The 27,888-nt window shown below is 39.6% G+C and overlaps 1 protein-coding gene across 1 annotated transcript in view; it reads left to right on the forward strand.

Moving 5' to 3' along the window:
- The window catches only part of fbxo41 (F-box protein 41), a 58,196-nt gene that overhangs the window by 21,332 nt on the left and 8,976 nt on the right, over positions 1–27,888 (forward strand). Inside the window, 4 exon segments of the mRNA XM_034231397.1 lie at positions 14,019–14,226; positions 18,588–18,661; positions 24,559–24,898; positions 24,900–24,945. Of these exon segments, the coding sequence (XP_034087288.1) occupies positions 14,019–14,226; positions 18,588–18,661; positions 24,559–24,898; positions 24,900–24,945 (668 nt within the window).

The raw sequence follows: 27,888 nt of genomic DNA on the forward strand, positions 1-27,888 counted from the left end.
TCAGATGCCGATTTTCTTCATTATAATGTCAGGCTGCAGTTTAGTTTGAACACAACACAAACAACAACACACAAAAACGCACACCATGCTCGCTCTGTAACAGTCACTGGAAACACTTAATGAGCACGCTGAATGACGGTTATCTCCATCATTCAGCGTGCTGCACACTCACAAAGTATGAAAACAGCCTCATATTGTGTCTGTCTCAGAAACATGTCGAATACTGTCTTAATCTTTCCAGCAATTTACATTTGCTTGATGACACAGCAGGGTTTGTTGTTGACTTTCAATGAAAGTATTTTAATCTCTAGCATGCCTATTGTGTGGTATCATTGTTCCAGTATCATTTTAAAGAATATCTCTGATTAACTTTGGTCTTTATCTTCAGTTTGTGATCTGTTTCATACATGGAAGTGATGGCGGGTTCCCGCTGAAAAACAAATAATAATACTGTTTGCTCCAGTAGCAGTCAGATAATCACTACTTCAGGGTTCCTACGGTCATTAAAAACCTGGAAAAGTCATGGAAATTCAAAATGCTAATTCTAGGCCCTGGAAAACAATATTTTTCCCTAAGTTTTGGAAAAGTCATGGAAATGTAACCAAAGTTGCATCAAATATAATTTATATTTTATCTAATTGCCGAAATAGTAATACTATAATGATAATAAATACTGTATCGTATAGTAATTAAACGTAAAATGGCATTTAACTGACGAGGTATTTCGCTGGTGAGAGAGTTTTACAATCACGCCCTCTAGTCTACAGTGGCTAGTCTGTAGGAGCTAGTTAGCCTACTATTTGATTTGTTTTAGATAGGCACAACATGTTTTATATGCAGACCTTATTTTCCAGCTTACCATGTTAAAATAAAAATGTTTCATTGGTACCGCTGAGAAAGAGTAATTTTTTTGGTCATGGAAAATGAGGTAAAGGTCATGGAGAAGTCATTGAAAATCATTGGTGAAAAAAGTGTATGAACCCTGCTACTTTTATTTTAATACCTAATTGTTTGTCTTCTTGTGGGAAAAGCTTGTATGAGTTGTCCATGGATTTTATAGTCATATTAAGACCGGTGCAATCTGAGAAGACCAATACTCCAGCCCTAAAACCAGTTAGACTTCAAACAATTAGGTTATTAGTCAATTGACTAATTGAAATGTTCTGCATCAATTTGAGTTATTGATTTATCATTTGAGAATTGTCATTAATGCATATATAACAAACATGATTTGCTGCTGTTCTTTTTCTTATTCATTAGTTTTGGTCTGTCAATCAGACAAGAATAGCTATTTGAAGACAGCATTAAGTGCACAAAACAGCAATAATGTTGTGTGTTAGTGTTTCATTTGATTTAAAAGGTATTTAACATAGGCAGGGCACATTAATTAGCATTGCTGTAAATGTGCCACAGTTTGACAAGAAGCTGTTTTTCAGAGTCCCTTCACAGATGTTACAAAGTCACCCTGAAAAGAATAGAAAGAGGATTAAAATTACAAAGTCATTGAGATCATTTAAAAGCGTGCAGAGCAATAATAGAAAGCAAAGAGGCTGGAACACACGGAACCAATTAAGTGAGAAAATAATTGGAAAAGTAAAGACAATATAAATAATTGTTGGATGCAGCACTACAACAAATACTTCCTTTGTGAAGCTTAACATGGCCCTTTGTGTGTGGAAGGTGATAATTAGGCTGTATGTTTTACCATTGTTGCTTCAGATTGGGTTTTATTGTACTCTCCTCATGTGCTGTACACACAGAGCAGGGACTAAGTGATGCAGCATTGCAGATGTTTGAATTAAATTGTGCAGCTGTTCATCGGCTTTGTATTGAGGAAGAGGAAGAGAGCAGTACAATTGCTGCCAGGTTTTCATATTTAATACACACACACACACACACACACACATACACACACGCACACACACACACACACACACACACACACACACACACACACACACACACACACACACACACACACACACACACACACACACACACACACACACACACACACACACACACCACACACACACACACACACACACACACACACACACACACAGTTGCTGCAGTAGACCACAACTCTAAGGCTTGATTTATTCCTACAACCAGCTATGATGGAGTAAGAGTGCCCTGTGCAGCATATAAAAGCCGGGGGCTATACAGGCTCCTCCACAGAGCATGCAGGAGTCTGGCTATTTGCTGTCGCTGTGCCTCCTTTGGATAAGTAAGCTCGGGCAGCAATCTCGAATGCAAAGCGAAGCTGTCAGGGTGGAGAGAGAGTGAACTCGCCTCATTAACGGCAGTTTCTAAAAGAGAGGGGAGTGTGCAGTATTAGCGTGGCGGGACTTCCAAGACCCTCTAATGAATAGAAATCAGGGTAAGAATGTGATCTGCAATACATCTCAGAATGTAATTAGTTTGAATACTCCTGTGAAGATGGACGTTCTCAAGGTCCTGGGTTTTAATCAAATGTTAAAGCACAGTGAATATTTATAATATTCCTAAACATTGGTGATCCAATGTCATAAAAAAGCATCGACACCAAACACTTCCACGCTATTTCTTGATGTGTAATATGTTGAAATGTCAAAATATTCTTTGACACACTGCATTCTGACGTACTTACAGAGCTCATTTGCTTGGACTGGATATCCTCAGTTAGCTATTCAGCTATAATGTGTAATATAAAGCAGCTTATAGAGGATGATACTCTGAGTACGGACTGCATCCAGATTTCCAGCAGCGATATGAAGTGTCGTATAATAAGAAAGGGTTCTGCATGATATTAGATAGCCCCGAATGTAGCGCATGCATGTTAGCCCTCAGATAGAGCAGGATTTATGAGCGAGGACTGTTTATTTCTAACATAAGATGGAAGAAACTGACGTGCGTGTCCTTGAGGCTGGATGAATAGCTTTGAGCACGAAGGAAAAGAGGAACAGGAAGGATAGTTTAACCAGTCCTTCAGTGGACTCGTCTGTCTTCTTTCCCATTGTGTTAAGACTGTCAGTGCATGTTACACTGTTAGCTGATGACTATAGGAGTGTGATGAACTGGGGTTCAGTATATGTGTGGTTCTGTAGACAGCTGATATTGAGACAGTGCTGTCATGATTTACTTTTCTCTTTTTTCAAACTGTTGAGCTGTCAGAGAGCTGAATAAGTGATGCTGGTGTCTATTCACAAGGGCCGACACATTTAGCCACATCTACAAGTCAATATGCAACTGACTGATTTGTTTGGTAATAAAAACAATTATCAGAAATGTTTTTTTATAATCAATTCAAAGTATTGCTTGCAAAAAGGGCAGACAATTACATTTCTCAATTATGTAAAACAGTATATTTCATTTTGGACTGAAAAAGTGGTCATTAAAAAATAACCGTAGTAATTTTAAAACTGGGATGGACATTGTATAGCAATAACTGACATTTTCTGAAAGAAATTATCAAACTATTATTAGGAAATAATTGACAGATTAATCTAAAATGAAATAATTGTTAGTTAAACTTGAGGCTCCATTAGAAGATAAATCTGATTATTGACATTCCAAAAACGTTCTGGTTTTAGCCAGTTTTTTGTGAAGATTATATCTCAGAGTTTGGGCAAAAAAGAAATATGAAAACATCACATTGGGCTCTTTGACATTTTCACGACTGACATCCCTAAACTGTAGCCCTACTTGTTTCCATATTTATTCTTCCCTATTTTGTTCCAGCTGCACCGTCATCATTTGCAAACAAGAGTTAGAGGAAAGAATTATTCTCAATTTTTTTTGACAGCTGTATTTCAAGTTGCCTTTTCCTGCCATTTCTGTCAATGCTCCACACCATCACCTCGCCGTTGTATCTCTGGGTGATTCGGCCATCTTTGACTTGTAAGGGGTTTACATTTTGATAGGACTGGTTGGAGCCACGTTTAAATATTTACTCTCCCATGATTGATCAGAGCCAAGATGTGGATAAGTGCTTTCTTGGGAAACCAGTCAGGCTTCTTTTTGTCTCTGAGAGGCTTTGAATGCATTTCAGCCTCTCTTTCTCTTTCATCATCCCTTTTCTCTCACCCTTTCATCCTTGTCTCCTTCACATCTCCGTCTCATGTAGCCAACTCTGCACACATCTCCTCATGCGGCCTTTATCTTTTGTTTGCGTGCAATGCATACAAAATGTGTGACATTATGACATGATGACACAATGTATGATGTAGCCCCCTGAATCTGTCTCACCAAAAGGTGTCAAAACACGAGCAGCTGTCCTTTGTTGGAACTGAGAAAAGCTCTTGTCATGCAACAGCCTCCTCTTCCTCACGCAGGCCTTTCAGTCAATCATCTCTGCGTTTAAATATTAATGAGGAATAATATTTGAATTAGTGGCTGGAGATGATGACAACTGTGAAAGGCTGCTGACCAGTGATTGTAATTAACATTTAAAGGGAATCCTTACTTTATTAATCACGCCTGTTATAGCTGGATGTATTTGCTATACTAGACTATTTGTAATGGCTGTTAAGTGTAAGGCAAATGAAACATGGTCAGTTAAGGATTCATTATTTCTCTCTGCATATGCAGTAGCATGGGACATATATTGAGGTCTACAAAGCCCATTTTCATTTGTTTGATAAAGAACTGTTGCCTACATTTCTGTAAGCAACGTCTAAATGATTGGACCTTTTTCTATTTCGAAGAACTTAAAGCAGCACTAAGGCATCAGATTTTAAATGGCTTTCATGCAAGCAAGCCCTTTATTCTAGTATCATGGGGAGAAACAGCAGGGAACAGGACCAGTGTTTGTTGTTTTGGCTTTCAAATCAAATCAAGTTTTATTTATATAGCACATTTATAACGATTTTTGGTCGAGCCAAAGTGCTGTACATATAATAAAATTAGCCTACAGTAGAGGTACTTTACAGCAAATACAACAGCACAGATTGTTCAGAATATCAGTATGAGAAAAACGACACCCTCTATCCTTAGACCAGGGTGCCCAACCTTTTTTGAACGGAGAGCTACTTTTAAAGTTGCCAGTCTGCCGAGATCTACCAGTCCAAATGGAGAGGCGTAGCCATTACTGACAGCCTACTGCCAGGTAAATACACACTTCTACTTGTATAAAACTGAACTTTGTACGGTTAATACTTCATAAAATACTGCAGATCCTTTATCTTACCTCTTTCTAATCTACACACATACAAGTATTTAACTGAAGTTACACAACAGTGCTGTTGATACAGAGTTGGAGTTTATTCACGCGTCATATACTACAGTGGGTAATGTTTTCAAGAAACATTGAACAGTGCTGCCACATATAACACAGGGAAAAATAAAATACTCTGAACCCTTTCTTTGCCATTATATAACAATAGTTTTGCTACAAAAGTATAAATTAGGCATACTAATAAGACAACTCAGATCTGAAGCTACACAGGAATCTGCTGCCAAAGTGCAATAAAAAATACAAAATTAATAGAATCAAACCCTTTTGTTGTTGCATTTTAGTAGATTATAAAAAGAAATGCCTTTAAAATAGGATGCAAGTAACACTAGTTTCTTAACCTGAATTGATGATAGACTATAATCAATTTAAGTTTGCATTCTTATACCATTTTGTACAATAATTATAATGAATAAGTTCAAACAAACTAAAACTTACAGCTGATTATTAACGGTATCCAACTTTTTTTGTACTGTCCCCAAAAAGTGCGTTAGCAGCCTCCAGGAATGCTTCTTTCACAACTTCGCCATCTTTGAAAGACTTCATGTATTTCGCAAGAACGTGACTGACAAGATGATAAGATGCTCTGGTAGCAGCCTTGCTCTTGTTGTTGGGCCTGGTGAAAATGGACTGCTGTGCATTTAGCTGTCCTTTCAGGCCCCTCCCCTTTTGGAAGGGAATTCCGTCTCGCAGCGTTTGTGCACTGTTTTGAAATGCCGCTCCTAAATTACCCTTTTTCGATAAAGCCTCGCATTGCAGATGAGACAGATGGACTTTGAATTGGAATAGATACAAAAGTAATCATCCTCACACTCGAAGTGAAAATTATATATTTTGGACTTTTTTGCTTCTGCCATAATTGCGGTCTTGTGTGTGTGAGGACTGTCACTCCTGTTGACACGGACAACGTCAGCGAAATAGTGCCCACTGCTCACCAGCCACGCCCCCACACATGGGGTCACGCCGGCCAATCACAAAGCTTTGGTGCGTTCAAGTGCATTATTCTGGCACGGGAAGATTATGTTATAGGACATTAACGATAAAACAGAATATTGTTTGTTCTATTTTTAGACACATCTCGCGATCGACTGGGAATCTCCCCGCGATCGACCGGTCGATCGCGATCGACTGGTTGGGCACCCCTGCCTTAGATTTAAATTGTAAATAAGCAATCTGTATGTAAAAAACCACCTGTATGTAAATTGTAAATAAGCCATCTGTATGTCAAATATGTCTTAAATGACATGATGAATTGGAAATGGGGGACCCTGATGTAAACAAGACGAAAGTCTTTCTCTGGTCTGCATCCCCTTAACAATTGTATGTTTTGAGCTGTACTGTACCCAATATACAAGCTGTTAATAAACTTTTCAATCAATCAATCAATCAATCAGACCCTCACATCGTACAAGGAAAAACTTCCAGAGATAACCCACAGTTTAAGGGGAACATGGGAGAAACCTCAGGGAGAGCAACAGAGGAGGGATCCCTCTCCCAGGACGGACAGACGTGCAATAGATGCCGTGTGTAAATCGAAGAGATAATACATTTTACAGCATATAGACCGAATGTTAGGAAATGCATGTGTCTGTAATAAGAAGATGAATCCACGAGGATGTCAGCTACAATCCTGCGGAAGCCATCAGGGAAGCAGCATGACGAGACCCAAGGCAGGACCGCAGAGACAGGTTCAGCCACGACCCGAAGTCCACGACTTAATCCAGAACTCAGGATAGAGGATCCAAGACACAGGACTACAGCAAGAGGATCAGCCTCGACTCCGGATCCCGGCGTAGATATAGATACAAAACAAGAAAAAAGATTTGGCTGGGTTAATCGGAACAAGAGAATACACAGACACAGACAGAGAGGGAAAAGGTCATTGGATAAAAGTTATTCTTGATAACCCTCTAGAAAGATCTCATGAACTTCCCCACTCAAACTATCAAGACCCGAGCAGTTCTATTAGATATAGGATAAGAAACAGAGAGAGGGAGCACAACAAGGCTTTGAAGGGGAATGTGTGGTAAATCTAAAATGTGGAACTATGACCTTATTTTTTAAGGTCATTTTTTTTTTTTTAAACGGAGGTATTGATCCTATCTCAACTGCTGTGTGTTTGTGTAAGGATTTAGTGAGGCTCATTGTTTGCATCAGAGTTAAGCTGTTGTATATAATGTTAAATCAATCGTAGTGTGTAACGATACAAAGATAAGAGATAGTAGCGGATCCCCCAGAGTCCACAGGCTGGTGCTGGTGGAGCAGGAAATGGATGAAACTCATGCACGTCCTGGAGGTGGTGGTTATGGGGAAGTGGTGCGTTGTGAAATAATATATGTAGTAGGTCTTTTATTTAGATTCAGTCATCAATATATTGCTGTATTTACACACCAGACACATCTCCCAGCTATAATGATATCCATTGTTGTTAATGTAGCCTTTAGAGCAGGGGTGTCAAACTAAATTTCATCGCGGGCCACATTCGCATAAAGGTTGCACTCAAAGGGCCGGTTGTAACTATATAAATATATAATATATGTAAGGAAAACTTCTGTAGCAATGGAGAGTCAGGACTCAGAGAGACACAAGGAGAGTTGGAGCTTTGATGTCAAACACTGATAGTTTATTACGAGTATCGGCCGGAGGATTCACATCACAAGTCACAGCAGCCAGAGGTTCTGGCTGCCCGGGAGAGTTGCCACGTCAATTCTGCTGCCTCTCTCCTGCTATACCTTTTTAAATGGTTTACAGAGAGTAATCAACATATTGGGGGAGATAACCTAAACATCTGCGAACACTGAATCACTTATCTGACCCTCATGGCCTCGAAGATGACACCTTGGAGTCCACAGACACAGAGAAAGACATTTTCCAGCGTTCTCACAACCGTAAACCATTTGTGACCGAGAGTTGCCCGGTCATAAACTGAGAATATCAACATATAGCTGAGGCTTCCCATTCCTTAAGAGAGATAACAGACGTCAGGGTTGGCCATAAACGTCAAAGGGCAAAAAAGGTTAAATATCTTAGGAGTAAAGGAGAATTATTCTCTAACAATATATATATAAAATAATGTATTATGTATGCCCGCCCGGGCCTTGAATTTGAGACCCCTGCTTTAGAGAATCTAATCACATGAAAGATTTGTTTCACACATAATAATGTTTATTTGAACCCCTTGATCTTTATACAATGTGGTAAGACCATTGGTTCAATTTTGAACATACTAGATATACAGAGAATAGGAGATACACTGACAAATCCTGTGAGTCTAGAATTAACATTGGACTGACAGTGTGGTACATTTGAGATTTCATTCTTACTTCTGAGCTGTTTTCATATAAAATAAATAAAGGTCATGTCGTAACTATAAAAGGCACAAAGGTAGGATTTGTGTAAAAAAACAACAACAAGGAATAGACTATAGGAGAGGAGATGCAAGTGAAGATAGTAGTGCTGGGGGGAAACGATTATTTTGAAAACGATTAATCGGGCGATTATTTGATCGATTAGTCGACTAATCTAACGATTATTTTTCTGTTGTTCAATTCATAAAAAACGTAATGTAAAAAGAACGTAATGTACTTTTTTTTTTTTTCACGATACTGTGTCTCAGGGGATCTTAATATTTAAGAACCTATTAATGTGTTATACCAGATTAACGGAAATAATCTCAGCTAATTGACGATACAAACCATGTTTACCAAAACAAAACACAAGTCTCATAAGAAGCATCTAAATGACCCCTGAGCGAAAAATGCTAACGGACATTGGCACAGAACTCAAGATAAAAGTACCCTTATTACTTATCGTAGCTGCACATACAATATATCCGATTAAAGCTGAGACTCCACATATTATGTAGGTATATAGTATCATCACTGAGTGATCCGGACTTGCGACAGGGGAAGCAAATACAGTCATCACAACACGTACCTTCACAGAGCTTCTAGGGAGATCGTCTCACCACCGTAGCTGTCAATCTGATCAAAAGACGTGTTCAATGGCATTAAAAGGAGAAAAAACGCGGCTGAATCGGTGAATCCATAGGTTTTTAACGTCTATGTATAAAAAAATGATTGAATTTATAATCCATAATTCCATTTGTATGTAAAAATCGGAGAGCAAATGCTAGCTGCTAATGGTAGCCACCACAGCTAGCTGCTGCTTCTGCTAGGCTATGCAGCAGTCTCAGTGAGATATAAATATATTTGCGTTTTGGACTAACTTTAAAATATTCCCATGCTTTTGAAGACCTCGGGCGAGATGTTTTCGTTTGGGGGCTTCATGCGCAATCCTGTGAGGAGGAGGTGGTAGCCGTTTCAGTCACCATTGTGTTTGAAGTGCGATTGCGAACTGCTTGTTGCTTTGGGTGACCCACGTGTGTGTAGCGACGCGTCGACGCGGAAATATGTCGTCGACGATATTTTGAAGTCGTCGACGCGTCGCTACAGCACTAGAAGATAGAGAGGAGACAAAACTCTGTGTCGCCAAGTTGAGAACATGAGGGACACAATAGTGGATTCCCTTCACCCACACATGTCGGTTATTAGGACGAGAAACCATCGGCGAGTCATTTTCTCTGATTCACGCCACAGACTCAACAACCTGCGTGTTCATCAGCGAGAAAAGATGGCGGTCTTCTTTATCCCGCTCCCCCAGCGTCCGGGTAAACAGGATGGCATGTTTCTCACCTTGAGGCTTTCTTTCTGAGGTGTTGGTGTGAGTCACGCTGTGAAATCGAGGTGTGTGTGTGTGTGTGTGTGTGTGTGGGGGGGGGGGAGGGGGGTGTGTGTGTGTGTGTGTGTGTGTGTGTGTGTGTGTGTGTGTGTGTGTGTGTGTGTGTGTGTGTGTGTGTGTGTGTGTGCATGTTGAAATTAGGATTGACAACAGGAAGCAGCCACATCCCATTTCTCTTCCCTCTGTCAAACCTCCTGCGCTCTCTGCTTCCACAGGACTGCAGATTTCTGTCTGTAGCTTCAGCCTCTGCAGTGTTTTTTCTTTGCAGCCTTTGTATTTCATCTTTATCCGTTTCTATCAGCTTCAAACCTTCTTCTCTCCTCTTTATTTATGGTCCTACCCCTTTCTCCTTGCATGTCTCTGGGCATCCAGTGAGGAGATAGGTTTTTCCTCTTCTCCCCCTTTTCCCAGCATTCAACATCTTCCTTGGTCTTTCGATCAAATTCCTGATTCCCTTGCTTCTTCTCCTTAAGGATTTCCACGCTGAGTGAGGTTTCTGTTGCATCCGTGCATTTCTTACTCACAGAGAAAGGCTTTCCTGTGTTGCCTTCAAAACGTTCCTCCTCGTGGAATTGGTGCATTTGTCTCTAGTAGCGAAACAAAAATCTAATACCGTTGAATAATTAATGAGGACTAACTACAAATGTATTGCAATTTGGATTCCAAAAAACAATGTGAGATACATTCAAACCTTCCTGCTCTTTTAATAGCATATGAGATAGCCATATGTCATTATACTGGAGGCTGAAGCAAATACAATGCTCAGTCATTGCTCTCTGTTTATTACCTTGAATTACCTTGAGCAGCAACTTTCGCTTCAGGCTGCTTAATTATACACCACATTAGGTACAGCTCCAATCATTGAATTAAAATAAATGATACTTGGGCTCATTAATTGTGTGCCGTAATCAGATGCATCATATACAGTCGAATGAATCAATCTGCTGCGGCCGTTAGCTAATGCATGTTATTTGGATAGGAGCGCTTCTTCAACCAGCATCTGTCTTCCTCCTATATTCAGTGTTTTTTTTTTTTGCATAACGGTATCAGGAGCCTCATCACTTCAGCAGTTCATGGATGTTAATATTCTTCATCTCTTTTGAAAAAAATTAAAAGATGATTTTGCACAAAGCATAAGATTATCAGTACAACCAGGTTCAACCATCCTTCATAATTGTCCTTCTTTTAGACTAGGCAAGATTATTTGCAAAATAAATTCAAAGTGCGTTACATCGCAATAGAAATGATCAGAGAATTAAGCAAAGATCATTATAAACTTATTTCAAACGCAATAAAAGGGAGACAAAGTAAAGATGCACAGTAAGGGTAGAGTGGATAATGATAAGAATTCATTTTCATACAAGTATTAAGTATTTTTAATTGTTTTGGTTTAATCTCCCCTCTCTAATTAGCATTTTTTCCAGACAGCTGTTTTCAGTGATTCAGCTCTATACACTACCTACACAGCACAAAACTGCAGACAGACTAAGTTAGTGACCAGCTGAGAAACATAGTGGAGCAAAAAGCAGTTAATATTGGATTGAATTCACCCCCATTTTTGAAAAATGCTTAAAAAAAAGAATGTTGCTTTAAGGTTTCAGTCACAGTGAATGAAAACTTTTTTGCAAAGATTTAAAGGTAGGCCAAAGTGGAAGTAAAACATTTAGCTTTAGCCGTCAACACTGATAAAGCCCATATGTGCCCTTCCTCCCATCTCTATCTCCACTTTGTCCCCAAGAGATCCCTGTTAATACAAGCTTTCCCTATGTGCGAGCTAGATGAGGATATTCTCTTCCTGTTCCAGAAAAGAGAGGAGAGTTTATCATTTCAAGATGATGAGGTGGTTGGAAGAGCTTAAAGCCAAGACACTTCATGTTTTCTCTGTAAGTTCTCACAGTGGAGACAGTGTACAGTAAAAGGCCTCTTTTAATCACTTACAACCAATCGCATAGAGCCCACGAGCCCAAAGTAGATAAGAATCATTTTATCTCACATTATGAATAACCAAGAGCCACGCCAAAGAGAAGTAATGGCCACTTAATTGACTGATTCACTGATTGCTCACTCACAGGTTTGATAGCAGGTGTGCTTTTATTTCTACCCTGCGCTCAAACACCTAAGAATACTTTTGGAATCATAGTTTTATAATCATTGCCTGAGGATAAGAGTTAAAAAAGTGAACTGCGCCAAACGGCAAACTATTTTTATCCCAGAACGTCCTCATTTAAAAAATAATCACAGTCACGTTACTTTTTTTGGAAGGATTCAGGATGAATCATAATGGTCAGTGGATGTTTGACATCAGTTGGACATATCCATCCTGATAAGCAGCTTGGCTTATTTTATGAGAACAAGCCTATTTTAAATTGGAGGGACACAGATTTGATGTCTGCAGTGACGGCCTGATCCTTTAATGGTTGCTGTGGCTTCGTCAAGGTCAGATGTCTGAATGGTCTTGTTAAGCTCTCCTGACTGCATTGCTTAGACAGTAAAAGCTCAGGTTGTTTAAAGGACACAAACAGAGGTACAAGAAAAGCTTCTGGGAATACAGTAAGTCCCTCATAGTTCCAGATTAACAGGCATGAAAAGAACATTTTCTGTAAAAGGGGACATGGGGTCAGGTTGACATGGGGTCAGGTTGTGAGGAAAGTAGAGCTGGAAAAATTATGATTTGTAGATATACAGAAATAAATCTATAACAGTTAGGAATATCGATTAGTTTGTGTGTGGAGCCAAATAAATAAGTGCTTGTTCCAGCATCTCCAATATCCGTATGGTGATTATATGTCACCTTTGTTTTCATAGCTTGTTCCTGCTTTCTCCAAGTGGCATTAGCAAGGGAAAACGTATCTGCATGTTTATCATATTGTCACTAAGGTAAACAATTACATTTTCCAATTCGTATATTCTTTTGGTTTGTTGCTTATAGCTGATTTGGACAAACACAAACTTGAAGCTGGTTCCAATTAATGCTGACCCTGCTTATATTATTCATAATCAGTTATTGATCTACTGTATTATGATGTATGAATCATGTCTGGACATTCAGGATTGTTCATCACTTGACCCTCCACACACATGTTCAGCATATATCAGTCATACATAGATTTGTTATGATAACGCTGAACAAAATCACTGCAGGGAATACTGGAAGTATACACTGGCTGCAGACAGCTCCTAACACTGTCTGAATTCCTAGTTTGCTTGCCTCTGTATCTCAGTAACACACTGTCCCCTAAAATGACAGGAACTTGGCCCTGCTGTGCCTGCGGCCGTCTAAATATCCAGCTGCTCTCTCACCCGCTATTTTTCTCTTTCTCACCCACTCTGTGTGTTTGTATTGATAATACTTCTCTGTCACAAAGCCTGTGTGCAAAGTCTCCATGCAAAACAGGCAAAACCATTTGAGCCGAACATGTAAGCTTTTTCCATCAGCGAGTTCCAACAGATCAGCAATTTCCCCCTGATGAGACACATTTACAAATAAGCATTCAAAGAGCGTACCCCCAAATGTAAAGAATGTCCCCTTAAAGGTCCCCTATTATACTGTTTTTCGTCAATATATTATAGGTCTCAGATATATACAAAACATGTCTCTGAAGTGTTTGGCTCGAAATACCAAACAGATCATCGTAGCATCCCATAAACCCCTCTGTTTCAGCCCTGTTTCAAAAGGGCTGATTTTCTGTATGTTACTTTAGATGAAAAATAAGGAGCCACTCCCCCCGCCCCTCTGGGAGAGATTTGGTTAAAAAGAACACAATGGTGCTCTAGGAGGAGATACAGGTGATAAGGTGGGGGGGGATGGTACCTTGGTTGGTGATTGGCTAATGGTTACTCAAGCCAACACATCATTATGACATCATAAAGTGGCCAAAATCTGATCAACTAATTTTAGACAGGTTTTTATATAAATGGATCAGGACAAAAAGTGAGCGAATCTTTTTTCCTGAAACTTTCAGAATCTCTTTACACAGAGGGGACACATGTTCATGTATAAAAGACATGAACAAGTGGATTTTGCACGATAGGTCCCCTTTAATGTTTCCTCTCTGCCTCTCAGGGAAGTTGCCCAGATCGACCAGTTCCTTCAGGAGACGGCGGCACGAGAAGCCAATGCCAAGGTGCGGCTGCAACAGTTCATCGAGGAGCTGCTGGACCGGGCGGACCGTGCCGAGAAACAGCTGCAGATCATCAGCAGCTGCGGGACCACACCCAACGGCAGCCTGGGGCGCTGCAGCCTGCAGAACTCAAAGGGCAACGGACGCCAGGTACCTCCTGACGTGTGTCTTCTGTAGTATCAAAAGGTTTTACAGAAGGCCTTGTGAGATATTTTGTTTCCTGTGTGTTAACGCTTGCTTTTATTTAGGGTATTTAAGACATGTTGTTTTCAGACAACAAAAAAGAAAACTATATTTGTACATAACATACAAAGAGTTTTAAAATGCTGAAGGACTTGGTCACATTAATTATATCGCTTGATAATAAACAAAGTGAATGTGATACAAAATGTAGTGGGATGTTTCAGATCTATTTTACGACACATTTAAATTATTTTGATAGATTGACATTTGTTTCTCCATAACGCAATATAATCAACTCAGAATTATTTCATACAGTATATATATTTCTTTTTGTGTTTGTTTTACCAGCATAGACACTTCAGAGCTCTCCCACAGTTCTTGCGGGGGCAGCTTCTTTCTTTGAATAGTGCTTAACCATTGATTATATTGAGTTATGTCCCTGTAATGCAGCACAGGTCGAACCCATAATAGACGTTTGATAAACTGTCTGAACAGCTGCCTGACCCTGAATTATGTGCACACCTTTATTCTGTATGCGTTGGTTAACTCTTTTATTTTTAAGATTTTGGGACATGGAACAGGAATGTGCTCCCATTCAGTCACAGGAGCTTGAGTGAGATTGGCACATTGATGTTGTTTGATGAGATCTGACTTGACGTTTCTGTTGCAAAGGTGTAAATGGAGCTGGGGTCTCTGCTCTGTGCAGGCCCCACACTTTGGAGTCCATCTTATGAACACAAGAACGTGTTAACACACTATTGTGAGGGTTGTATCAGAATGAAATTAGAAGCTTAATACCTTCCTGTTTTGCATTCAGCATCACCATTGATAGAGAAGCACTTCAGCAGACGACCTGCTGACCAGGGTACTTACATAAAAAAGCAAGAGATCAACCCCCTGCCTCCAGGCTCTCCACATCTCCATTTGCAGCCTCCCCCCCCCCCTTCTTTTGCACTATAACACTTTAATAAAAATGTAAAAGCAGACACTTTCTGTTCCTAAAGATGTCACTTATTCAAAATGATTATCCAACATCCCTTGAAAAAAGGTTGACCCGTTTCATTTCACAAATCTGTGTGCTGCCATGGAAACCAGTTCTTGCTCTTGCTCGTGTTCGAGGCTACAACGTGAATTTGAATCAGATGTAATGTGCTACAGATCTGCCTGAGAGGAACTGGCTGGTTTCCTTTTGGCTTAATATTTGAGATGCTCAGTAAATGTCTTCTCAGATCACTATGAGTGCAGAGATATTGTCGACATAACTTTATCTCCTCACACAGTGTAGGGAATAGTGTTGGTGAGACCTCTTTATAATGATGTCATCAACCCATTTTAAGATATCGGAAATCAGAAATAGCATTAATAATAAAATCTACTTTTTTCTCAGTCATTTGACCTGGGATTGACCCAAAACGCTGCTGCCTAGATTTAGACTTCCTCCTCTCTGGAGTTGAACATCAGCCAGTTTCTCGTAGGACTGTGAATAATCAACATGACAAGTACAAGTGTGGAGTCACAGACTGGTTGGCACCTTGCTGCCCTGCTGAGGGAGGCCTGGAGATGTAACCCCCCCGACCCGACACCCTCGCCACCTCACTCTCCATCTCTCTGTCATAACATCATCAAGATCTCCTAGGAGACAGGTTTTTAAAGGCACAGAGGTATTTTAGGACTGACAGTGGATGAAGAGATGGATGTCTTGTTTCCTGCTCACTCTCTAGTTCAGCTAAAGTGCATTCTTGTGCATTTATCCCATAGATTGTATATGAGAAGTAAACCAAGCAAACGTCATGTCAACCATCGTTTTTTTGGACTGCTGTTCAGAAGCCTAGGGTCCGTTGTATTGGCCGACAACATTTTTATTTTATTTTTGGGATGAGATACAGAAGGGATGAGAAGGGACACGAAAGGGTGCAGCAAATACATCCAACGCTGAACAAGAATATTTTAGGCAACCAAAATGTTACAATTAACTTTCATGAACTGAAAACACACTGTAGCAGCGAGATGTCATTTTACAGAGTAGCCCCTTCATAACCATACGTTGCTTTATAGTTTATTTTACCCCAAATTAGACTGTTTTCACAAAATGGACATCATGCTGGTTTGATCAAGACGTAAAACTAGATTGAAACCATACACTTATTTGAAAAATGTTTACTGAGGTAGTTAACAAAGAGAGAAGCATGGTCATTGAGTTGCAGCAGGGGGCTGGCCATTCGATCACAATGGCTTTATGTTACAGACCTAAAGAATCTCGCTAGATTTATTTTCAAAAGGTGCAAGGTGAAAATAGTGTTCATGAAGTTGTGGACTTTTAACAAAGAAGATAACAAGATCCAAGAAATAGAAAAAGATGTGAGTTTGAGAAAAGCTTGGGTCACCAGATTACAGTTTTACTGTCTTTTGAATGTATTTGTTTCCATCTATATCTGGGAGATTTGTTCACATTCTGCCTTTACTGCAGGCTTCTTGGCCATGAGATAGTGTTTGCCTGTTTCCTCGATGGACCATTTTCAGTGGCACTAGGCCAGGTTCAGGCTGTGCGAGTAGAAGCAGAGGAACAGAGACAGGGAGAGAGAGGGAGGGAGTGACAGGGTTTGTGCACATTTTCCCTCTGTGACACGTCCCCAGTCTGGTACACAGAGTTCCACCTGGCATTACTTCACACACACAAGTAAACACACTACACACTTCAATGCACAGGCAGCTTTAAATGGTGTATGAATTAGTCACTAGGAGGATTTTGCTCTCAGGCAAACAGAGAGAGCAAGAGTCAGGCTTTACACCCACAATCAAATACACCATTTCCACCTGCTTTCAGAGATACAACCAAATATTTGAGGTTGTAGGATGCTGAAGGTTTTTGTGTTGCTACTGTGAGGGTTTAACGGTCAGTGAATCTGTAATTTGAACATTTTGGTAAAAAGCAACAACCCTGGAGTACTACTTCTACCACAACAACTACTACTACTGCTACCACTACTACTACTACTACTACTACTACTACTACTACTACTACTGCTACCACTACTACTACTACTACTACTACTGCTACTACTACTACTACTACTACTACTACTACTACTGCTACCGCTACTACTACTGCTACTACTACTACTACTACTACTACTACTACTACTACTACTACTACTACTACTACTACTACTACTACTACTACTACTACTACTACTACTACTACTACTACTACTACTGCTGCTACTGCTACTAGAGTCAGACTGCCAGGAAGTTTCTTGAGGATATTCATAATCCCGAGTTGAGGACTCCAAATGATTCGTGTGACCGCCTGTTGCCTCAAAATTTGGAAAAGGGCTTTCACAAAAATCCCTTCCTGTACTGCCACCTTCAGGAGAAAAAAATGCAGTTTTGGACAAAAGATATAGATGTGGAATGACAGGATTTCTATGACATTTCTAAAAGTTATTCACGGTACACAATTATGATTTATTTTGTTGTGAGTTTAGCATCAACAGTGGATTTCTATGACATTTGCTGTGAGGACTCCTTGTCCCCCTGAGCTTTCTAAAAGGGCCAAACTTGTATCATAAAAGATGAGAGATATAAAAGAGATATGATATTTCCTCATTACACTAATGCCCCCTCAGAGAATGATCCCTTTCTTTTTTATGTTCATTTTATGAGCTTTTGTTTTTTGCCACCCTCAGGAGAGAAATGATCACAACAATCTCGATACACTTCTTCTTCCCTAACTTTTCCTCTGTGACTGATCATCAATAATCCCTGTTGGGAAATAGTTTGTCTATTAATGTCTTTGATTTGTGTCTGATGCTGTCACTCTTCAGTTGTAAAGTACTGAAGTGAGATCAAAGTGCAATGTTGTAATGTCTGTAATGTGAAGTACTTGCGCTGTTTATTTCAGCTGTGATTATTTGTTAAATATCTAAGCTGTCAAATTTACAGAAGTGCCCCATGATTACAGCATAATAGGATCCTCTTTGAAATAAATGAAAACAGTAAATAAAATCTGTGAGAATGTATTAAGCAGCATTTATTATTTTAGCAAAGCTAACTCAGTGGGAGTTCATATGAAACGCTGTTTATCTCTTGCTTTAGTTTTAAGTGTATTGTTTTAATTATATTTTAGAAATGCGTTAGACTTTATATGGCATGAACTATGCCAATTAAAATTCTCTGAAATTCTCATGTAGGTTGAGTAAAAACAAAACGCTTTCTTAGGAATACCTATGAGGAATACATTTGAGCCAAGAGCATGCCTTAGAAAGCTTAGCGAAGCTGTTTTATTTGACTAAAATCACTCTTTTTTGTGCATGTTTTTGTATCTCCAGAGACACTCAAGCAACTCTGGAAGCACAAGAGGCATGTACCAAGTGTCGGAGCGACGTTCGTCTCCGAGCACGGGGTAAGTGAGCATATTCTACAGAAACACATGATTTTACATCTCTGAAATGTAACAAATTCACACCGCTGCTATTAGGAGGTTTGATGGTACGATAATGTAGACCCTTACAAGGAAACATTTCATTTTTTCAGGAAGACTTCCTGTTTGTCTATCATTCTGTTTGGATTGCTAGAAGTAGACACTGGGAAAAAGCAGGTTTTCTTGTCCAGCTGGAGATTTTGTGGCTCTCGGCTGACAATTAGGTTTGGTGCGCCTCCTCTTTCTTACCTCGGAGAGCTGCTGCAGTGAAACACAGTCTGTCAGTTGGGTGGAAATATATCAGAACCCCTGGAGCTGCAGAGCTTTTAAAGAACATCCACTGTGCTCGCTGCCTCTGGCCTTCGGTGAACAACTTCGCCCTGTGTGTAGAAATGTTTGCAAGCATGGCATTTGCAGTCACAGTACCTCAGAAAAAATATTAAAACTATTAAAGTGCCGTTGTTACTACTTGTTTGACTTGTGGGATCTTAAAATACATTTAAAATACAGAGATTATACTATTTTACATAATAAAAGATTAGGTTTCTGTAACATAGAAACACCATTGAGTGTGCTCCGAAAGCAGGTTCACAGTGTGGCTCCTCTTTAAAGTGAAATGATAAAATAAGTTTTACATTAATACATTTAGTATTTTAGGAGTTGATTTACACAAAATAAGTTTCCATAATGTTAGGTTATAGTTGGTCCCGCCTCCTCCAAAGTTTGTATCATTGTTGTATCTTGAACATCTTGTTCATAGGCTGATGGGTGGACTGAACAAGCAAATAGAAGATGTAACTCTGAGGCCCTTGTTGCTTTTTAATGAGAGGTTTAACCTGTTAAGCCCTGAGCCTGTTTTTCAGGTCTCAGGCTCGAAAATGACATTCCCAGAACCATATCTTCCCTTCTAAAAGGGTTAAATTAATAATCTTTTTTCTCAAAGCAAGGTTACATCTGTGAGTTGGAGGTAGAAGTGTCAGAATCAATATAAATGTTTTTATTTTAAAGTAAATTCAGATTGAAAGAAAATATAAATTATAGTGTCAGTCCAAAAAAGAAAAAATACTTATAGTGAACACCACCCTTGAATGATGGGATGGTAGACTAAAAGCTTTAGGAATCCAAACTACAACATATAATAAGTACCCTCTATCAAGATTGATGCAAAACAAGTGAAATTTGACCTTTTTAGAGGGATTTAGCAAACAAAAACCACTTCTGGGTTCATTTGGGTGTATTTTCCATATCTCTGGCCCCCCTTGGTCGATTTTGCTGATTGACATCTCCTTTTAACCGCTAGAGCCAATGGAATCAAGGGGAACTCCCACATACACACACACATTACCAAATAAGGAGTGAGAGTGACGCGTAGCCAAAACCGGAAGCTGCGATAACTCTACCATTAGCAGCTAATTTTTATTCTCAGATTTTTACATACAAATTGAATTATGGATTATAAATAATTTTTTGAAAGTGACAGACACATTGCATTAACCTATGGATTAACCCTCAGCAGCGTTTTTATCGTTTTAATGCCATTGAACACGACTTTTTATCAGAATAACAGCTAAGGTGAGACGATGTCCCGTTTTTGCTCCGTAATGCTACGTGTTGTGATGTCTGTGTTTGCTTCCCCTGTCGCAAGTTCTGATTGCTCAGTGATGATACTATACCTATATAATCTGTGGAGTCTCAGCTTTAATCGGATATCTTGTATGTGCAGCTACGATAAGTAATAAGGGTATCTTTATCTTGAGTTCTGTGCCAAGTGCGTTTTTCGCTCAGGGGTCATTTAGATGCTTCTTATGAGACTTGTGTTTTTTTTGGTAAAAATGGTTCATATCGTCAGTTAGCTGAGATTCTTCCCGTTAATCTGGTATAACACATTAATAGGTTTTTAAATATTAAGATGCCCTGAGACACAGTTTCATGAAAAAACACCTCGCAGCCCCCTCCACTGGGGGCTCTCGGGCTTAACAATTGTTTAAAATAAATGGTTAGTTCTACAATACTTTATTGATTCATTGCATGCAGTTTGTTTTATATTAAAATTAGACTGTCTCTTCTCCCTGCACGTTGTTTCACACTAAGTTGTCCACATTAAGATACTAATATGGAGTCTACTGTACGAAATTGAACACTGTGATACATCCTTGATTTAGCATTTGGAGTTTTCTAATTGAGGACATTAGAGGTGCAGGTTGGGTGTATGTACTCGAGGTGTGACTGAAGTATTTCTGAGTCCCTGCTGGAGATCTCAGACACATGGCGGTGTCGCAAAGCTCTGACTAACACAACTATCATCCCCAGTTGGTTTGTGAATGTGTTTCCTCTCATGACGTCACGCAGAACCAGGCCTTCCCCATTGAATCATTGATGGCACGACACACACACACACACACACACACACTCGTAACCTTCTGTATTCTCGTTATTAATAGCTCCTCATCTTCGATAAAGGTCTTGATCTCAAGTGTGCAACATTTTTCATGATTTATTTACGTTGACCTCACCAGATATTTATTCATTTATTGCATCCGTCAATTTCAACGTTTAACTTTATTTGCATTTAAAATAGATTAAAGAAAATAAAATGAATGTATTATGGCTTAAAGGTGGGGTATGTAATTTATTTCAGAAACACTTTTTGTTATATTCCATGGAATGCTCTTAACATCCCGATAGCAATGAATACATTAAATGCTTTGACAATAAATACATACAAAAATGTAATCTGTGGAAGCCGTAGTACTGTAAAAAGCACAACCAATCATTTTAGCCGCGGCTAAAGTAACTGGATGGCCTACCTGCCTGTCAGCCTTCCATCTGTGCACAAACTTATCTCGTGCCCTCATTGGTCATGTGCGCGTTCGTGTGTGTTGGAGGAGGGGCTCTGTAAGGAAGTGGCAGATTTTTTCCGGTTGGGTATTTTCAAATTCTAGCACACTCGAGCTGGTTTCTCCAAAATTACTTACTTAATGTATGATAGTAATAAAGTTATGAAATGCACAGATCTCATCTTAATATAAACGTTCATCCTTAATTTTATGAGTCAGTTATGTTCAGACCATTCAACTCAGCATTGAAGCTGTGTCTAAACAACCTCTAATGATGCATCTCTGTCAGAATCAGGACATGATGTTAAAATGTTCACGTGCAAAGTCAACACGTGATTTGATTTGCACATTAGGGATCAACACAAGTAAGATGACAGCCTAAAATCCTTATTAGCTTTTGCTAATCATGAGCTTCTCATTATTGGGATTTCATATCATTACTTCTTGCTATTGATTAAATGTTGTAAAATATTCAAGCTGTTTATTAGGTTACTGCTTTAAAACCAGCTCATCAAACTGTAATGCATCTCAGTTTGTCATTGACCCAGTTTAGATTGTTGAAACCATAAACACGTCGCTTTGTTACAGTTTTACTTCATTTTAAATTCATATTTGTGGCATAAAATGCATCCCATCTTCTGTGAATCCTTTTCCCCTGAAAGTACTGCTATGTGTTACCTGCAGTATCATTTGTGATTCTCTTTCATTTTGACTGCTAAAATGATGAATGCACAAGCTCCCACTCTTCTTATTATGCAGAGAGAAGGAGGAAGAAGATGCCCTACTTTTTCAGACTTCTAATTTCTTGTATTGGCTCGGGTGTTATTTAAAGTAATATAGCATGTGCAGGGCCGCCCCTCCCTACAGGCCAATCACGCAGGCTGCATGGGGCCCCGCCTTGCGCAGGGGGCCCCGCCCAGAGGGCCTCAGCTGCTGTGCGCAGTTCTCCGCTCAGTTCTCCGCGCACCCCCCGCGAGAGTGAGAGTGAGAGGTGACAAGGGGAGCACGTCAGTAACCCGACACCGTTGCAATGAATCGACATCTGACCAATCACGGCTTTGATACGGCCACTAGTGCAGGTGAAGAGATGTCGGTGAAAAGACAGTTTCAGTCCGGCGCAAGCAAGAGGGGGACAAAAACAAAACATGAAGAAACCAGAGCATCACTCGAAGGTGGGATATTGTATGAGTCAAATGTACAACTTGGGAAAGTTGCATAAGTCAAATTGCCAATTGCCATATTAAAACATCAGCTGCAATTCACGACATGAAGAAGGCAGTCTCTGCATAGCATATAGGCTAATGGAGATGCAGTTATTTCCAGCATTCTTTATTTACCATTCATTCAAGTATGTGATGCCTCTTATCTGCTAATGTACAGGAGGAAGAGTGATAAACTGTTTGTCTAGTTGGCTTACATAACAGTTAAAATGTACAGCCTAAAAAACATGGAGCATTTTTCCCCCTTTTATTCATTTTTATGTCAATTTGCACATTTCATGGTGATGCTCAGCCTCTCCCCTTAACTCCTAACAGTCATCATCATGTCAACCACAACACAGAGAAATACTGATAGCAATGTGTGTGTATGATACATTGCTGACAGAGGGAACTAGAATACAGATTTAAGAAGTATCAGTTTTTGAGCATGTCATAAGCATGTTTTGTCTTGACTATATTACAACTATATTATAATACAATAATATAGTATTTATATTATTGAATTGATTATGATTATCATTATTAGTAGAAGTAGTTTATTTGCATTCATTATATTTTAATCTTTTTGAGGCTAGTATTTGGCAGGAAATGCAGACGTATTCACCTGTAAACGCATACTGAACGACATACATGCACATTTACCATTTACCTCACTGTATAAAAAAGTAACTGTTGATATTAATAATAAACAGGAATTATATTTGCAAAGTAGCCTACTTTGTTTCCAAAAAAACATTTTTCACTCCTGTCGGTTGGGGGGGGGCTCATCTCACAATGTCGCTTGGGGACCCAAGTTGGCCAGGGGTGGCCCTGAGCATGTGTACAAAAGCTTCACCCATTCTACTTTATATCTTCTGAAATGCAGCTGTTTCTAGAGTGTCAAACGATCAATATCTGTGGTTTATTATGGTTTCAGAAGTGCATCCACTACTGTCAGATGAAATACCATAATATTGTTTTCCTCAGTGTACTGAAGGGAAGTATCTACAGAAACGTACTATCAAATGAACAGCTCACACAATGGATTAGAGCGGGTGTGATGACGATGAGAGTGCTTGTTTGTTTTCTGAATAACAAATATTATTAATAGACCCCGTCAAACACAAACTTTTTTCCTAATTGGGTTATTAAAAGCAGGGATTGTGTTGCATCACAAACAGATGTTATTAAAGTTCAACTTTTGTAAAATACTCTTGTTTGATTGGAAGATCAATATATCTTTCTTTAATATAAAGCCACAGCTTAGCTTCGCATTAGTTAGCCTTTGCTGCTTGGCACTGCCTTTTTAATCAATTGCATTTTGGACCATTTGTTGATATATTGCACCAGACTGCAACTGCACTGTAATCACCTCCTCATTCATCTTTTGTATTCTTTTTAGATTGTGTGTATCTTCTTTTTGCAAATATTTTTCTTAAGTTCCTCTTTATAATGCATTGTGTTTAACATGTTTAACTTCAGTCGTGGTAACATTTAAAAGTCTTTATAGTCTTAAAGGGAACGTCTTTAAGTCTTTGTAATAAGCTAAGCTAAACTACATGTTATAGCTCCTTATTTAAAAGATGACAGTTTGATCATTCTTCTAATCCAACCCTCTGCATTAAGGCGTATAAACGAGTTTCCTTGAATGTCAAACTGTGCCTTTAAACATTGTTTGAAAGTCATTTTAATAACATATTACATTTATATTATGTTCTGTTTTTGAGTCTCGCTATTTTGATTTCCAGAACACAGCTTTGCGTATTATTGGATAATGCTTTGGACCATCATATGTCTGTGTCCTATTATTATTTATAGCACCCTTCCTTTAATTTTCCCACAGAGCATCGGGGCGGATCAAGTCTGTGTCCGGGGGCTCTGGGGGTTACGACAGTGACAGCGTGGAGATGCATCCCATGGAGGACTGCCCCGAGGCGCAGTACTATATGCAGTGCCGGCTGGGTGAGGCGGGCTACGATCGCTCCCCGGGATGTGGGGGGGGCGGGTCGAGGAACTGGGGTCTTCGTAAACAGGCGATCCAGAACTGGCAGCGGCGACCTTACAGGAACAGCACCGAGGGAGATGAGGGGGACGTGTCGGATGTGGGCTCTCGGACCACTGAGTCTGAAATGGAGATGTGGGAACAAGACAGGAGAGCTGTGGCTGAAGTGCAGCAGTCGGCCCCCCCCCTATTCTCACCACAGCCGGACAGCGTATCGCTCCAACACAGGTAACACACACCTTATTCTTAGAAGTATACACACTGACACTCTCTTTCTAAACTTACATCCGGACACATGGGAGCCAGGATTTCACAGAATAAAGGCTCTGTAAAGGATTCCCATGAGAGCAGGGACTGATTTGGATCTAGGTCACGTTGAGTCGCAGTCAGGCTGCTGGAGCTGTGTCACTGACCAACGTTCCTTCTACAAAGTTTGGATCAGACATGCGCTTATATGCTAAACATGGAGGAAAGAGGCCCTGCATCTGCTCCAGTGTGTAGACACAACAATGTAAACATTTCATGAAAAATGACTAAGACTCTGAGCTTTCACAAACACTGCAACAAATGTTTTTTGCAGTCTTTTTTTTCCAATTCACGAGTCTTAGGATGTGGCAGTCGTTGATATCCTTTTTTCCTAGTTTATTTTTAGCTGAATGTCACCTGAGTTGATTGAAGGGTTATTCAGATCACCTGTAGCTCCTAATTAAGAACTGATAACAGCTTGGTGCATTCCCTATTTCGGCCAATCAGAGTGTGAGGTGGGGAATTCAACTGGAATGGCATTTTGATCCTTCCTTTACCAAATGCAAACCACCTATTTTCCAATCAAAATGTGTTTATTTATTATTAAAGAGGCATGTTTTCATCATTAAAAATACTAATGTATTATAATTAAAGAGACATTTGTTAGTCATCAAATAGTTATTTATTCTAATTAAATAGAAATGTTTCAAACTCTAATCAAATCAAATGTATTTATATGGCCCAATGACTGAAATTACACATCCGTCCTAAGAACCTAGCATTATTCATTATTATTGAGTAGATATTTTTAACTGTGAAGACAGACTGAGTGAGAATTTGTTCTCCAAGTAAACTGAGTATTTCTTTTTGTGGTTGACTACACAGGATAGGGAATGTAGTGTGCTTTACATTCCTCATATTAACTTAATTTTGACTTGCTACAAGGACAATTAGTAACATCATCATCTATTGAGAAGGCCAGGCACTCTAATGTAGCATCTTGAGACCAAATTGCAGGTGCATCCATAGGAAAACTGAGAAAGTATTTAACATGTCGTTTGCTTGTGCCACAAACCTGAAACCCATAGAACAGCTGTACAAGAGAGCTATCAAGGTTTTTGACAGAAAGCCAAATTCATACCACCACTGTACCATCCTTGAAAAACACAATTTCTTGAGTTTTGACCATTTTAAGTCTTTTAAAAGTATGTGTTTTTTTTTATAAATGTTTACATGGACTGGCCCCCCCCCTCCCTTAGGGGAATCCATCCACAAAAACACACTGAACGCTGCACTAGGTCAGAAACCAGAGGAGACTGTGGAGTCCACTGTAAACTGACCACTTTTGGACAAAATGTCCTCTCCATTAAAGGCAGCTCATTCTGGAATAGCCTCCCAACTGAGATACGGGATTGTCCCACTGTCAATAGCTTCAAAGGTCAACTCAAAGAATGGTTGAGAAACAAACAGACGTGCACTCACCGCTAAATGCACTTTAACACAGGGGTATCTACTCTTGCACTTTATGCATCTCTTGTATAATCTCTTGCACTTAATATGTCGTTGCTGCTATGTGGTAAATACTTGTGTGTGCTGCTCTTGCTCTTTTGTATATCATGTATTTCGTTTTTGCTATGTTTACAAATGTCATGTTCTTATATGTTGTATGTCAGGGACTATGGATGGAAATTAGCTCAAAGCTCAAATCCAGCATATTTACACTTGAAGCATTATTTGTCTAAAGTGTTCATTAAAGGTGGGGTAGGTAATTTTGGAGAAACCAGCTCGAGTGCGCTAGAATTTGAAAATACACAACCGGAACAAATCTGCCACTTCCTTACAGAGCCCCTCCTCCAACACACACAAACGCGCACATGACCAATGAGGGCACGAGATAAGTTTGTGCACAGATGGAAGGCTGACAGGCAGGTAGGCCATCCAGTTATTTCAGTACTACGGCTTCCACAGATGACATTTTTTGATGTATTTTTTGTCAAAGCATTTAATATAATCATTGCTATCGGGATGTTAAGAGCATTCCATGGAATATAACAAAAAGTATTTCTGAAGTGAATTACCTACCCCACCTTTAATGTGCATTGTCCCTGTTCAAATAAACGATTAAATGAAAAAAAATGAAATGTCCAGCTTTGATTGGAATCAATTACAAGCTGCTACTAAATAAAACCAAAGGAAATGTATTTAATTAAAAGAAACTCAGTATAGGGGGTATTAATCCTGCTAATTGGCATGTAACCTAATAGGATCCATCTTGACTTAAGTTCTTACAATTTGATTTAACCAGCTGAAATCCTTTTTTCATGAGGTGTTAACACTATTTGGTTTAACACAAGTATGAGCGCTGTTTGCTCGTGCACATTTCTTCTGATCCAGCACAGATTGTGCTTCTCTCTGTTAACTTCCGCCGCTGCCAAGCTCCTTGAACTCACTGCTGCTGCCCTCCATTTTTACTCACCTGCTGTCAGGTTTACTCTAAATACTAGGTGAACAGAGGCAGTCTGGGAAAATGGGCCAGAGCCCTATTACAAACTGGGATGCACTGCTATGACTGACTGCCCCATTAACTCAAAGGTTTTCTCACGAAACACTCAACATGTTTCTGGCATTCCTTCTCTCTGACGTAGATCTCCTTATCGGGAGAGTCCCTGCCAGGTTGTATCAGATGGTGTGTATCGACAAGCACACAGTTTCTTCTCAGCATGTAACACACAGCTCGGCTTTTTTAGTGCATTTGGCAGTCTTGAGCGTAGGTGGTGTGTGTGTGAGAGAGAAAGAAAGACAGAGTGAGAGTGTAAAGAATGGTTCATAGCCTTGATGGTTTCTTCCAAGGCCAAAGATGAAATGAGTCATCTAGGAGCAATCTTGCTGGGAGGAATAAGACAAGCTCGGATTGGACACGCTGTA

This window comes from Gymnodraco acuticeps, unplaced genomic scaffold (genome assembly GCF_902827175.1).
Source record: "Gymnodraco acuticeps unplaced genomic scaffold, fGymAcu1.1, whole genome shotgun sequence".
Lineage (NCBI taxonomy): Eukaryota > Metazoa > Chordata > Actinopteri > Perciformes > Bathydraconidae > Gymnodraco > Gymnodraco acuticeps.